Genomic DNA, 15,277 nt, shown 5'->3' on the forward strand with positions numbered 1-15,277 from the left:
GTCACTCAAGCTCCTGCTCCTAATCCTTGTCCTGTGATTTGGCAGTGATGAATCATTCTGCTAGCTGATCCAGTTAAAGCGCCTATGCTAATTACTGCTGCTGCAGGCGAGGTCGAGGAGCTAATGCTAGGAACAGGACTTGGAACGGAAACAATCACACTATTTATCAGCCTTTCAATCCATACATAATATTAACCTATCAGAAAAGGTCAAGGTGTATTGTATTTGGGATGTTGGATTATCAAATTATTATTGAGGAAAACCATTCATTTATGAACAGAAACATTTGTTAGGTGTTTTGAGCTGCTTAGTTTAATTCTGGACAACAAAAAAGGGAAAAGACTCAAGCCTACCAACTCTAACCTGTGGTTGCATTCATGAAACTACAACAAAAGATACATAATGTAATACATGTAATAATACATACAAATAAACATAATCATTTGACTAAAAAGACACATGCTTTCTAAAAGTACTGGGATGAATCTGATGGAATGCCTGTGGGTGTGGGTGTGTATGTTAAAGTGAGAGAGAGAGAGAGAGAGAGAGAGAGAGAGAGAGAGAGAGAGAGAGAGAGAGAGAGAGAGAGAGAGAGAGAGAGAGAGAGCAAGAAAGAGAGAGATGGAGAAGGGGAAAGAGGTAGGGAAGGGACAGTGAGAGTGAGAGAGAGGTAGGGAGGGAGACAAACAAGAGAGAGGGAGAGGAAGAGAAAAAGAGAGAGCTAAGAAGGGACAGCTTAAGCCACTACCAGTAAAGGCTAGTCTTGGCTGAGTCTTGCCGTCTCTTAGAAAGCCGATCAAACCAAGTGCCAACAATGACATCATCCCTGGCACCCCACTACCCACCACCCCCATACCCCTCAGACCCTCTCCAAGGCTTTGAAAGGTCGGGGGACCAGGGGGGTGGGGGGGGGCAGTCAACTATGCACACAAAACACCCTTCGGTCCAGCGCTAGACTCCCTGCGTCGTCACACAGTCCGATACACACAGCTGTGGTTGCCTTGCCTTCATACTGCAGATTTTCCCATGTTTTAAAGAAAGCAGAAAGAGGAAAACCTGTGGGTGTGAGTGTGGGTATGTGTGTGTGTGTGTGTGTGTGTGTGTGTGTGTGTGTGTGTGTGTGTGTGTGTGTGTATGTGTGTGTGTGTGTGTGTGTGTGTGTGTGTGTGTGTGTGTGTGTGTCTAATATTCCCTCTCTCCTATGCATAATGTTTACATCAGCACATCGCCAATACCATACAATATCATACAATATCATACGATAATATACAATAGCATAGAATATATATATATCAGTCAGACCACCAGGGGTGGTACAGTGTCTTGGTCTAGTGTGTGTATTTGTAGGTATTTAAGACCCAAACACCTTGGGTGACACAGGGTGGTGAATGGAGCAGGGATTTGCTGCCGTCTGCCATTGCACAGGTTGGTAGCTAGGAAGAAGCATAGGATACCTGCTGCAGAGTTCAGGTAGGACTTAGATTCTGTATGCAACATTGTAATCAGGAAATGTTGAAGTAACTAGTTGAAGTAACTTGCTGTTTGGCTTTTTTGAAAACTCAGTAAGATATTAATTGGAGGGTGAAATATCCATCAACAATATCAATATCGACTATTGGAAAGTAAATTAGCAAATGAGCGTGTCCACCCAGGTGTCCTGTTTCCATCACTGCCAATCAGAGCTGTAGCAGATAAATGACAGTGACTACTGCAGAGTAATATGTCCCAGGAATGAATGCCTATTGAAACCTTTTGCACTAAAGACTAAAGCCATGTGTTAGTGGGTTTTTTGTCCAGTGGGAAGGGGCTTATGAGTCCTTAATGAAGCAAAGCGTTTTTTTTCTAATGAGCCCAAACTAATCGTTCATCAAATTAAGTTCATCCATTTAACCAGTTCTCAATGTCTGTATTTGTATGTTTACATTCTGAATAAAATACATTTAGATATAAAAACACTAGTTGCATAATGTTAGGGCTTAAAGTTAGATGACACAATACAGATGGCGTTAAGTCTATCATGTCACAACAGCAAAGGCCTGAAGTATATGATGACACAACAAGAAGGGCCAAGAGTAAATGAGTCACCACACACAGGGCCTAAAGGATATGATGTCACAATACAAAAGGCCTTAAGTCTATGGTGACACTCCATAAAGGGTCTTTGGTCTATGATGATATATGGCTTGGGGATTTTTTCCAGTAGATTTATACATTTTCATTTTCCTATGGTTTGTGCCATGGGTAAAAGGCAAAATCACGATTTGTAAAATTAGACTCCACAGATTTGTTTTGTCTTAAAAAGAAAATGAACCTGCTGTTTCAGCTGGGATTCGGACACTATTTTAAAAAAGTGTTTCTCCACCTCAAGCGGGTGCAACAAAGCGAGTCACCTTGGCAGCAGCATTTTCAACAGTCATTCCTTATGAAAAGAAAGGCATCACATATGCAATGACATTTAGACAGTAGGAAAAGGGTTCATTGGGATGCTGCAAACAATGGACCATATAGTTGGGTCTTATTAGTTTGAAATCAAGGTTTAAAAGAAAATTTTCCATTTGTTGGTAAAAATAAAGATTTTTAGACAAAATTTCCCAGACAATGATGACACAACACACAGATCCTTAAGTCTATGATGTCACAACACATAAGGGCCTTTGGTCACTGATGTCACAACACACAGGGCCTTAGGTCTATGGTGACACAACATAAATGGGCCATAATGCCTTGTTTCCACCGAGCGGTGCTCTACGGTGTGGTATGGTTCCGTGCACTCGGAGCGGGACAGCTCGGTTACGGCTTGTGTTTCCCCCCGCCGACAGTACTCTTATGGTAGGGCGGGGTTTCAGCCGGATGGCAATAGCCACGTCAGCTACCTAAGCATCGTAGCAGCTTGACACAGTGTAGCCTGCCAATAAATTCTATGAAAAAGACAATGGAGGATGTCCAAGAAGGACGGCAAACTTTTGCACAACAATTTATTCAATAAACAAAGCTTTCGCCATTGTCCAGAAATACCTTGCTGGTGCTTTGTTTGTTTGTTTTTATCCCCCTGTCGCATGGAAGTGTCAATTCTGTTGACCAATCAACGGACGGCGTGTGTAGCTCCACTTTTTCAACACCCTTTCAGAATGCTTCGTACCCCAATGGAGGAGTGCCGAAAAATAGGTATGGCTCAGCGCAGCTTAGCGCGCTTATTTTGGGACCCTGCCCACCGTGCCGCACCGTACCGCACCGAACCGAACCATACTGCACCGCTCGGTGGAAATGAGGCATAAGTCTATGATGACACAGCACAGAGAGCCTCAAGTCTATGATGTCAGCAACAAAGAGAGCCTTTAGTCGAAGTGCTGCATTATACGACTTGCAGAGGCTTACAAGTATTTGCCTTGCTGAAATCGAACCGGGCCACACCCCATCCTCACGAACACCTCTCCCCCAGACCTGGTGCGGTAGATGAAATGGCTGAGTGAGTCCATGTCAGCAAATGGCAGCGCACATGTTGGGGTGCTGGTGGTGAGGACAGTTCAGGAAGTGGAGGAGTGTGGTGGAGGGCCTGATGGAGGGATCAATGTTTGTGACGGCGCTGCACCAGAAGAGAGGAACACTAGACACTGAGGCAACACCTCTGTGCCAACGAATATGGCTCCAGTCAGCACAAATGCATGCCTCCAGTATAACTACCACCTCTTTCCTGCCTCTTTCAGGTTCCCACCCTTTCTCTCTTACTGAGTAATTATAATGTAGTTATTATATAGATAGTATAGTATAGTATAGATACTATCGTCTCATTACATATGCTGTTTGCTATCTTTTTGCACAAAGAGCTCCCTTTCCCTATAGATTATGTTCCTGTTCTATATATGCCATAATGATGAGACAAGGGAATATGGAAGAGGACAACAGAGATGGATATTATCAGTTTTTCAAGTGAACGTCCTTGTTTCCATTAATGGAAGCAATGGTTTGAGAAGAGAAAGACTAAATCTTTGCAGAGAGAAGGAAGAGAAGACAGACTGAGAGATAGAAAAGCTTTTCCATTCAGCACCACCTATATAACTTCAGTTATCTGTGTGTAAAATTGCATAAACATACACATCTACTCTAAACTAGCAGAAAAAAATGGAGTAAAGCATCACACAGCAGACAGGGAGGCGGGAACCACTGCAACGGCTGCTCACTGCTGCATTCCCCAAGCCCCAGCCCCTCCATTGTTTTACACCATACTTTGCGATCAGTAGCAGTCTGCTTCATTTCTTCCCACTCTCCTGCTCCTCCTTTCTGATTCTGTGTAGCACTTACTTTGGTTTGAGTTGTAGTTTTTTTTTTTAACCTTATATACGTGTATCTACAGTTTTGAGCAGTTATATTATTCTGATGATGTACTTTTTCCCTAAATATTTTGTCCAGTTTGCTTTTGGATTTGTTTGCTCAGGTTGCCAGCAATCTTTGCATCTACGAATTGAAGTTGGTATTTGTTTTATCAATCCTGAATGAAAGAATCAGCTGCACACAATAATAACCCTTCATATATTTTGTTTTTCATTTCAAAATCACTATGAAAATACATATATGTAAAAAGGATTTGAACTATTTTAAGAATCACTTAAGTGGGGCGTCTTTGGTTGTTTGGAAAAGCATTACTCATACAAGCATCCCACATCCAAAGGGAGAAACGGCACAGAGATTTAAAGATGGAGGATTTGTTGGGTGACATTGTTTCACAAGATGGTGGCTGAACATGTGTTTAAGGGCATTAGAGTGTGAACAGCAAGATTCATAGTCAACCAGGAGGGGAGGCAGGAAATGGGAGACGGCACAGTGGGAATTAAAAACAGGTGTTATTAATGTTAACTATGGTTATATGTTTTCTATGCTATATATTGTCATGTTGTCATGTCACTCTAGCCTCTCACTTTTCAGTGCAATGGAGGGGCACCAAAACCCTTCCCACAGTCTAGGTCTAGATAAAGAGCTGTGAGCAGTATGCTTGGGGTTTGGTCTAGACAGGACATATGCTAATGCTCCTGATAGATCAGCTTTCAGTTTCCTTGACTAGACTCAAGTGGCCTGTCAGTAATGGAAGAACTTCCCTTTGAGGAGTAGATGATGGCAGTCAATAGCTTTGCATTGTGGAACGATGATATAGAAAGTGAGCAATGTTTAAGCAAAGAATGAATAATAAATGTCTGACCTGCAAATGGAATGTTCCTCAGTTAAAATAAAGTTGGGTTGTGGGATCCATCCCAATGTTAGATTAGCTGACCTGGTATTATAGGTAGTATAAAGTGTATTCATATTCAAGAAAACAAAGACTTAACCCTCTCAAGACCTTTAAAACTCTGAAATCAGCTCTGCAAGATACAGTAATGCCAATCTGTGCTGTTGACCAAATGCAATTATATAATAAATCTGCCTCTAAAAAAAAAGAAGCTCAAAAAGCTATCTATTGGTCCCCTATGAACATGATGTGTAATAGGCAGCAGAGGGCTAATTCATTAATATGAATGCTTAGTAAGGTCTTGTGTCAGAAGGCTTTAATGGTCAGTGGTGAACTCTTTAGTGAGAAAAAGTGTTGGTAATGTGTCTGTCACGTGCTAAATGGGCTATATGACGTGCCACAGTGCAACAAACACCCCAATCAAGACTTAATCTTAATGAGCTTCTCAGTGTATCATGTGATCAAGTGCTCTCCATTATGCTATGATTTAGCAGTCCAACGTCTCCAAATCCCACATTGGCACAGTGAAAGGGGGGGAAGTAAGCACCCATTTTGCTCTTTGTCCCCGATTAAACCTGGCTAATGATAGGATTATTCACATATTGTAGTTGATTGGGGTGTTTGGTGCATTTCTTATTAAACAAAATTTGACACCTAGATGTGTGAATGTGGTCTATTTTAGATTGTATATAGCTGAGAAAATCATTATGGTCTTGCCCAAAGTCAACAAAACAACAAAATTGGTTTATTTTATAAATCTATTAGTGAGGATCCTTTAAGTTATACCATGATTTCTTCTTCTTCTTTCTCCACTCTGTTTTGAAAGAAGTTGTATTTTGGAACCAGCTGGTCCTCCACATTATTTAAATGATCAACTGGTGTGTCCTCAATAGTGAATATTACTGTTGAGGATTTGTGGACAAATTGAGGGTTAAGTCAATGTTATGTCAATGTGACTCAGCACTCTAAGCACTGTTGTTCACTCAGAGGCTAAATAGGCTTTAGTAGTCCTGTTATGAACATAATAATACTAGCATATCGCATAGACAACCGCACAAAGTAGTCAAACAAACATTCAAGCTTAATCCATATAGCCAATGGAGTCACAGTCAAAACTACACAATAGAGGCATAAACCTACAGCTTAAAGGGAGAGTAATTTCACCAGATGAAGCAGCCTTTGACCAACACAAGCAGCCTAGTTATTGAGCTTTACCTCAAAAGTATATTTTAAATCGTCTAGAACTTTCTTCACTTCGGCTGCATAAATAAGTGTATGTTATTAATACCACAGCTGAAATTAGGTGATAAAACTTTGTGATATTGGCTCCTAATGTTTTTATAATTGCCATGCAAAATATACATTAAACATACATTTATTTGACCTGAATGGGAATGAGTTCTGATAAGCAAGTGTGTTACATTTGCCAGGTCGGGATTGCAAGTCATTACAAACAAGAAATAGTCCAGAAACAGTCCACCTAGATGTATAGGCTACTCCCATCACGCGTGCAAGTACATCAAGCAGCTAGTTATGACGTAGCATTTTTCATTAATAAATGCGTGTGTTTTTTCATATTTTACCAGAAATCTTCCAATACTGCCAACTCTACTGCCAGCCTCACTGGTCCTATAGCGCCAACTAGAAGCAGCCTCACTGGTCCAATAGCTCCAACTAGAACCAGTCACACTAGTCCAATACTATGGGCAAATACCGCTAACTAGAACCAGCCTCATTGGTCCGATATATGGTTCAATATTGCAAACTAAAAACATACTCAAAACTAGAACCAGCTTCACTGGTCCAAAAGCACCAACTAGAACCAGTCTCACTGGTCCAATACCAGTGAGGCTGGTATTGGACCAAGCGTCACTAGTCCAATACTATGGTCCAATACCACAGACTAGAACCAGTCTCCCTGGTCAAAAACCGCTAACTAGACCATGCCTCACTTGTCCAATACTATGGTCCAATAGCACAGACTAGAACCAGTCTCCCTGGTCAAAAACCGCTAACTAGACCAAGCCTCACTAGTCCAATATGGTCCAATAGCACAGACTAGAACCAGTCTCCCTGGTCAAAACCCGTTAAATAGACCAAGTCTCACTAGTCCAATACTATGGTCCAATAGCACAGACTAGAACCAATGCCACCAACTAGCCTACTCACTCTAATTCAGGCTCTAGTTGGCGGCACAAGATTTGTTATCAACAGAGAAAAAAACTGGTTGTTGGAAAATATAAGCGTCGCAATCCTTTTTTTTTTTTTTTTTTTTTTGCGTCGAAGGGGTGGAGGTGGCCCGTTTTTAGAACCTACTAGACCATGTCTGATATTGTCTCGTTTTAAAAGCATTGCGCTTCGTAGGCCCACGTCAACCAAAATACCAAAACAATAACATTGCAACAGCCTAACATTCATTTCTACAGTCTTTTATTATGTAATGTAGCAGTTCTCATTTAGCATTTTATTCCCGAAATTGGTTAAATGTGTTACGGCGTCTATCAACTGCATTTATCACGTCTGATAGAAAGCCCTCTCCTGTGCCTTGTTTTATGTCAAGTTCGACTTAATAGATCGACTGTTTGGCTCGTTATGCTGTCTCATGCCCTAATTTATTTCGTGGACTTGTAGGCTACACAAACTGCGGACTAAGTGCATGTTGTTGCAAGGGGTGCTGTTGAGCAAAGTAACCGCGACAAACAGGATGATAAACGTCGTTTCCCAAGAAACCGGCTGGCATGCCGTCTATTAAGGATAACGTCACGTCTGTCAGACAAAAATATCTTCTCAAATCGGATCAAAAACACAATAGTTGTTAAATGTTTTCACAGACTACCACCTATGAAAAAAAGGCATGCCTTATTTCGTTTACATACCGTTAAATGTGAAGAGCTACTTTACCGGAGAGTTGCGTCTCGGAGGAGAGTGGCTGCGCGTTTGTGTGCGTCAGCTGCACTAGAGTGGAGGAGAGCGAGGAGAAGAGAGAGGCGAGAGAGAGAAGCGCGCGATAGGCGCGCGAGAGAGAAGAGAGAGAGAGAGAGAGAGAGAGAGAGAGAGAGAGAGAGAGAGAGAGAGAGAGAGAGAGAGAGAGAGAGAGAGAGAGGACGACAGAGCGAAAGCGTGCGCGCGCGAGAGAGAGAGAGAGAGAGAGAGAGAGGGGGGGGGGGGGAAGAGAGAGCGAGAGCGTGCGCGCGCGAGAGAGAGAGCGAGAGAGAGAGAGAGAGAGAGAGGACGAGAGATATAGAGAGAGTAGAATTTGGCATACAGGTATATGTTCACGAACGCAGACTGTTGGCATCGCAATACGCGCGGGCTGCGGCAGGATCGTGTGAAGCAGGAGCCCTCAGCTTTTAGCTGCGTCCCGTTGCCGCTCTGAGCCAGGGAGGGGCGCCCGCGACTCACATATTGCACCAGTTCACTGCCGTGACGGGCTGATAAACTGTTGTTCGCATGAATGGATGAACTCCATGTATCGGGGTGGTGGGGATTATTAACCCTATTTTTTAATATTCGACTGACGCAGCATTTTATCACCAGGTAGGCTACAAATAAAGCCCTATGATTGCTTTTAACGCCAGAGCTCTCTTCGGCATTAAGATGGTGCGTTAAATTCATGTGTGGGTTATGACAATGGTTATACCCCCATTCGAATCAGCAGTCTTAAACAGCTCTTGACCTGTGTTATTATGTGTCTCGTTGTGTGGTGGCCTAAATTTCGTGTGGGCTGTTGCTGCACTTCTAACTTACGATACACGCGTGTGTGCCTGTATCAGTAAGAAGATATTCACTCTGTCCATCACTTGGTACCCTTTCACTCACTCTATACTCTCCCCTCTGCCCCTACCCCACCAAGTCTGCATGGATTGCAGACCCTGGGATCGTTATCAAGTCTTTGCATTATTCAACAGTTGCTTCAATAATGTATGATTCAAGCGTCACATTGGAAGACAGCCTAGTACTTCTGAAATGTCTCCCTCTCTCTCACACACACACACACACCAAACAACACACATTTACACATGTATTTATGAAGGACAGTAAGATGTCATAATACATTTCCATTGTGGGAGAATATCCACAATGAAGTGTGTTTGTGTAGCTGTAGTCCATATGAGCTTGCTTTGGCATCCATCGAATGCTCTTCTTGTAAATTAAACTCAAAAATATAAAGCAACAACATTCTAATACAAATAAAAATATGTTCAATCAAACACTTCTGGATTCACCAAAGCTAGGCAAGCAGGCTATCGCTCAGTGAGATTAAAATGTCCACGATGACACTGCAGTTCAGCACTATCGGATTAGCATTATAAAATCCATTTCATTCAGCCATTGAAGACTGTTTTGAGGTAATTTAAAAATGTTTTCGTGTGCTTTTTTCCCTGGGGAAAAGAAAACACCTTCATGGAAAATGTTCCAAAATATTGAGCAGTGGATCAGTTTCAAACGGCAGTAACCATTTGTTAATTCTTCACCACACACTGAACCACTTTTACCTGGAAACAGGTCAACCTCTGGGGACAAATATATTGTACACCTTCCCATCATTTTGGAGAACCATCCTTTACTACTTTGATAGCAAGTTTACAAGCTTTCTAGGTTGTAAGATATGCAACCGACGGAAGCGGCCACATGCTCACGGGCCTTAAAACACGGATGTTTGAACTCCTCACCCTTCTCCGTGTCGCTGCAGGCACCAGAGAGTGTTTTACTAGAAAGCATCCGACAACACGATGTGCAGTGATGCAGACGGAAGGGAGTAGACTGAGCGCCAGCACTTTCCCCACGATGGCTCAGCACAGGGAGCATGACATGGGATATAACAACTTATTTTTTCTCTGCTATAACAATCGTGAAGTTGCAGCATGTTTTCGGCAGACATGGCTGTGGGTAAGCTATATGTGGTGTAGGAATTTCCATTCTGTGTTTTTCCATGATGGCATCCATCTGATGTGTGTATAAGTCTGAAATGGGACAGAGAAGGACAGGGGCAGTGTTTGGGAAGGCGCACGTATATTTTGGGATGTTCCAGGTTAAAGTGACCCACAAAAAAAAGAGTAGGTCACCTTGATTTATATTTAGCTTAAGCAACATATCAGGCTCATCAGACTCCCTTCCCACACACACACACACACACACACTCATGCACCCACAGAGACACACATACACACGCACCTACACGCACACACAAATACAGAATAGTGATGCAGAGGTCAGACGATGAAACTGCAATGTAAACCACACCCTGCATGGCTGGGCACTCTATGACACAGCAGAATGAAATACAATAGTCATTACTAGCTACCCATATGGTATTGTTCCTTTAATTCTACTTTTATGTTCTTCTCCTGACCCAGGCATGGAATGCGAGTAATGTACTTGCATTTTCATTACTTCCTCGCATGTACAACACTTATAACAAGACACCTATATTCTGTCTATGGCATTTTAAACTCAATCTAAAATTGTATTTAAAAAGTGATACATAACTACCAAACGATTATACCTACTGATCATATTACTAATAGATAATAAACATGACTTTTGGTTTATCATTTGACTTCTGAATGGCCGGTTGTGTCAGAGATACGTTACCATGCGTCTACCATCATTATCAATTGCTATGTCTGTGTCTAAACTCAAACGGACTCCAGCCTTTCAACCTATCCCTCCCGATGCCTTGTGCCTCATCGATTCCTCCTAGACAATGTAGCAGAACAGTAACAGCAGCATCCAATAAGGAGGACACTGCCGTAAAACTGCAAGAGGATGTGTTGCCCCAAATGGTGGACAATATAATTGCAAATCTGCAATTACAAAAAATCAACAATTATGCCATTAAAGTAATAATTAACTAATAATAATTAAAATCCTTGAGTACTGATCAATGTGATTATTTTATTGTGTGTATTCTCGTGTATTCTTCCTTTACTATCGCCGGCTGCCACTCAGAGAGTTTGCTATTCTCAGGATTAGACTTGCAAAAATATTACATGGATGCACACTGCTGTATTCTTTTTAGTGATTTGTAGAATGCTTGGGTTACCACAGTTCGCTTGATGTAACACACACAGCTTAAACATTTTGCTGTTATAAGCAAGGAGAGAGGTACGCTCAGTCAGCTATTTTACAGCTTCCTAATGTATACAAAAGATAAAAGTGAAGCAAATCAATGGCTGAAACCACAACAAAGCATATGCTCCATGTCCTGAGCCTATGAATCATAAAAATGCAGTGCACTTCTGTTTAGTGAGTGGAAATGGAAATAAAAACCAAAATCTAAAGGATAAAATGAAATTGATACAAAACTGTAACAACTTCAGGACGCTACTACCACCATAGGTTGGATAATCAGATTTGCTTGGAGCTGCTTATCTGGCTTATGTGAGAATTTACCCCCGTCTGCCACATACATACAATGTACATGCATACAACACACACACACACACACACACACACACACACACACACACTTACAACCTTTTTACAGAGGTCTCATCATAGGACAAACCATGGTATTGCCCTTAACCCAAACATTGGGTCTGCTTCCTTTATGTAACAGAGCACTGGTAGTAGACTAAACTAGTGAATATAAGTATGCTGCCTGTTCCTTGGTACATAAAAGGAGCAGACCCATACTTATATCTTGACACAAGAGCGACAGAAAGATAGAGAAGCTTGATACACAGTGAATTTTGTGTGGGAGTTAGTGAGAGTAAACCACTGACACTAATCCCTGCTCAACTGAAGCCAGGACCTGGCCTGACCGGGCCATGCCCGGTCAGGCCAGTGAGTGAGTGAGTGAGAGTGATAGAGTAAGTGAGTGAGTGAGTGAGTGAGTGGGTGGGTGATTGAGTGAGTGAGTGAGAGAAAGAGAGATAGAGAGAGAGAGAGAGAGAGAGAGAGAGAGAGAGAGAGAGAGAGAGAGAGAGAGAGAGAGAGAGAGCTAGATTGAATGAGGTGCACATCAGATATTGGAGCATCTCAAGCGTGCGTGTGTGTGTATGTGTGTGAGTGTGCTTATAGGCTAGCTCAGGGTTTAGTGTGTGGTAAGGGTATTCGAGAACCTTCACACCTCCAAGCAGAGCGATCAATAATGAAATATTTGCGATTCGCAATATTAATTGTATATACAAATGCACTTAGTTGACAAACAATCGTTCACCACAAAACTCTTTAAACCTGGCACAGCTAAGACAGCTACATCCTTACACATTGCATGCTGGAAGAGAACAGGTTTTCTGACCAATATGTTATATTTGATCTCACTAGAGGAAGGGCAATCACCTGCATTAACAGTTCACCACGAAGAAGCCAATGCTCAGCAGTGTTACAGTGCCTAACCCTTTATCTGCACCCAGGTTAGGGCAGGTTGTGTGAGTCTTTCACCTTAACCTTGAAGGTCTAGTTTAAAACAACCTGTGTGTGATTCAGAGGGTCTCCATCCATCGTTCTTTCTCCAATAGGAGGAGAGAAATTGAAGGACAACTGTGGACTATTGGCCAGAACGCAGATCTTCCTGTGGACCCAGTGCAATTTGATCCTCATGTCTATTTCTGTAGCGTTTGGATTCCTCTCACCTAAGGGTTATTGATCTGCATTATACTGCAGACTAAAGAAAGAGGATTCTGATGGATAAGGAATAAGTAGATCCCCTGGAATATTTGATCCCTCAGCCTTCCCACCAACAAAGAAAGCAAAATAAACGTCACAACCATTGCAGAGATTACATGATCCGCTTCCTTGAACATAAGACTAACAACGATGTTATATGTATGCATGAAGTAGAATTTTCTACAGATCGATCTTGAATTTGTTAAACAGAAGTGACATGGTCACGTAATACAGAAAATGCAATTAGTTATACAGGGATTTACAGTAGTGAAGGTGAGGTGAGATAGAGACAAACAGTGGGACACCCCTTGTTATCTTATCTTATCTTCCTATGCTGTGTACTCGACACACACACACACACACACACACACAGACATATTACTTAGCAGAGTTGCTGCATTAATTCTACAAGAGTGAATAGAAGCCAAAATAGACAAAGAGAAAGGAGGACAAAATACATAAATCATTATACTAAATCAAAACAACAACAACAACGTCCAGACCCATTCATGTAGCTACATCCATGCCTATTCAAATACATCCCTTTGACACAAACAAACAGATATGCACATGCACATAAATACAGAAATCCCTAAAATATCATTGCACAGGGATGAAATGCTCCATACACGTATAAATGGTAAAGTGATGCAGTACTGAAAAAGAACAACAATTTGTAAGGATCATGTTATGACAGGTGGGCCTCCTAGTGGATTAAAGTGTGCTCTGCTGCAAGGTGAGAAGAGGTATGGAACCATCTACTAGTCTTGCTGTAGGGAAACCCTTGAATAAATCTATGACTTTGTGTCAAGTCGATAAAAATCTAGGCTGAGCCATTTCCATTATTTTACATAATTTTGTTTGTATTTCAGCAGTTTATGCATGTTTATTTTGTAGTGAACCGAAAATGAGGCAGGCTCATATAGGCACAATCCCATTGAACACCAACAGAGTGCAAACAATTGATTAATTGACCCGTTTATAGTCTATACAGGTATGGGAATGGGTGAACTCACCTCTGACGTCAGCAGAGAAGTGGGCGGAATGACGTGTTATAAAGTGCAGAAGCTGCTGTTGGAGATCACAGGTGTTGAGGTCTACGTCCCAAGAGCGAATCCCTAGAGGATAGCATTACATAGCACAGTGTAAGGACAATGGCATCACAAAAATCCAAATTCTGAACTAATAACTTGTCATTTGTCAAACAATGCTCATATCAGGCTGCTGTATCTTTTATATGTTTTTTGCACACACACGTTCACACACTCTCACACACACACACACACACACACACACACACACACACACACACACACACAAATACACAGGGACCGGTTTTTCAAGACTCAATTTTATAGTAGTAGTAGTAATAGTTAGAAAAAAAAGATTAAGAATCGAGAAGAGGGTTCTTACACTCCTTTGATGCTTCATCCTACGCCCCACCCCTCTCTCTCTTGTGCTGTCACAGTTCCTGTTTCTTAGTTTCCGCTAGATGTCATCCTGTCATCCTAAGTTGTCTTTCACCTGTGTTTATTAGTAATGTAACGTCACGTTTAGTCAAGGCCACAACTGTCAGTATGAAAGCAGCAAATCGCTTCTTTACAAAAATCAAAGCTGTCTAATAACTTGCTTTGCCCTCTACTGAGGGAACTGTTTTCCTCTGACTGGAGGCTGCAGTCTTTTACTCCAAGGAAACGCTGTGTCACTGTTATTAACAGCTAGCAGTGGTGTTTTCAACAGGCATGCTACCACAAAAGCATTCTCCCTGCTTGGCGTCATAGCCTTTAAGTTTTGCCTCCTCTTTGAGAGAAAAAATGCTTAATCATTCGAAGAACATATTACATTACATTATATTTATTTAGCTGATGCTTTTGTCCAAAGCGACTTACAAAAAGTGCATTCAACCATGATGATACAATCCCAAAAACTTGCAAGAGGTGATATGACACAGTAATAGATAGTTCCATAAAATAAGAGTCACAGGATCTTTTAAAGATGAGGTAACACATGGTGATTGATATACTAGAGGATGACAGGTGATGCACCTTTTACCCTAGGAGGACTGAACCCAACAAGGTTGTGGGATGATGCAAGAAAGACTGCAGCCTTAATCAGGTGACTGCATGTGTTCATGGGTTACGCCCATAGAGGGCAGGCTGACTCTAACATAGTTGAGAAATGATTTATTCCTCCTGAAAGAATGAATGAAAAACCCAATTGTGAGTCGTATGATCTTCAGTGGCTTTACGGTTTGCGATGTTAATTGCCACGTCATTAATCCCTTTTCTTCCGTAGCACATCGCGGGAGCTACCAGGTTACCTTGGCAACCTTAAACTACTGTTAAACCCTTAAAAGAAAACAAATAAAACCCTTCGGAGAAAACGAATAAAACAAAGACAATATCAACTACAATGCACTCTTAACTTCCTCCACTCATACGTATG

The 15,277-nt window shown here is 41.7% G+C and overlaps 1 protein-coding gene across 1 annotated transcript in view; it reads right to left on the reverse strand.

Annotated features, from left to right (window-relative positions):
• Window positions 1-15,277, reverse strand: part of LOC311357863 (uncharacterized protein) — a gene marked incomplete at both ends in the record, with an annotated part of 34,093 nt that overhangs the window by 16,903 nt on the left and 1,913 nt on the right. The window contains one exon of the mRNA XM_084477884.1: window positions 13,849-13,950. Within this exon, the coding sequence (XP_084334010.1) occupies window positions 13,849-13,950 (102 nt within the window). The remainder of the gene's footprint in view (window positions 1-13,848; window positions 13,951-15,277) is intronic.

Source organism: Micromesistius poutassou (assembly GCF_964030765.1).
Source record: "Micromesistius poutassou genome assembly, chromosome: 13".
In the NCBI taxonomy this organism is placed as follows: Eukaryota; Metazoa; Chordata; class Actinopteri; order Gadiformes; family Gadidae; genus Micromesistius; species Micromesistius poutassou.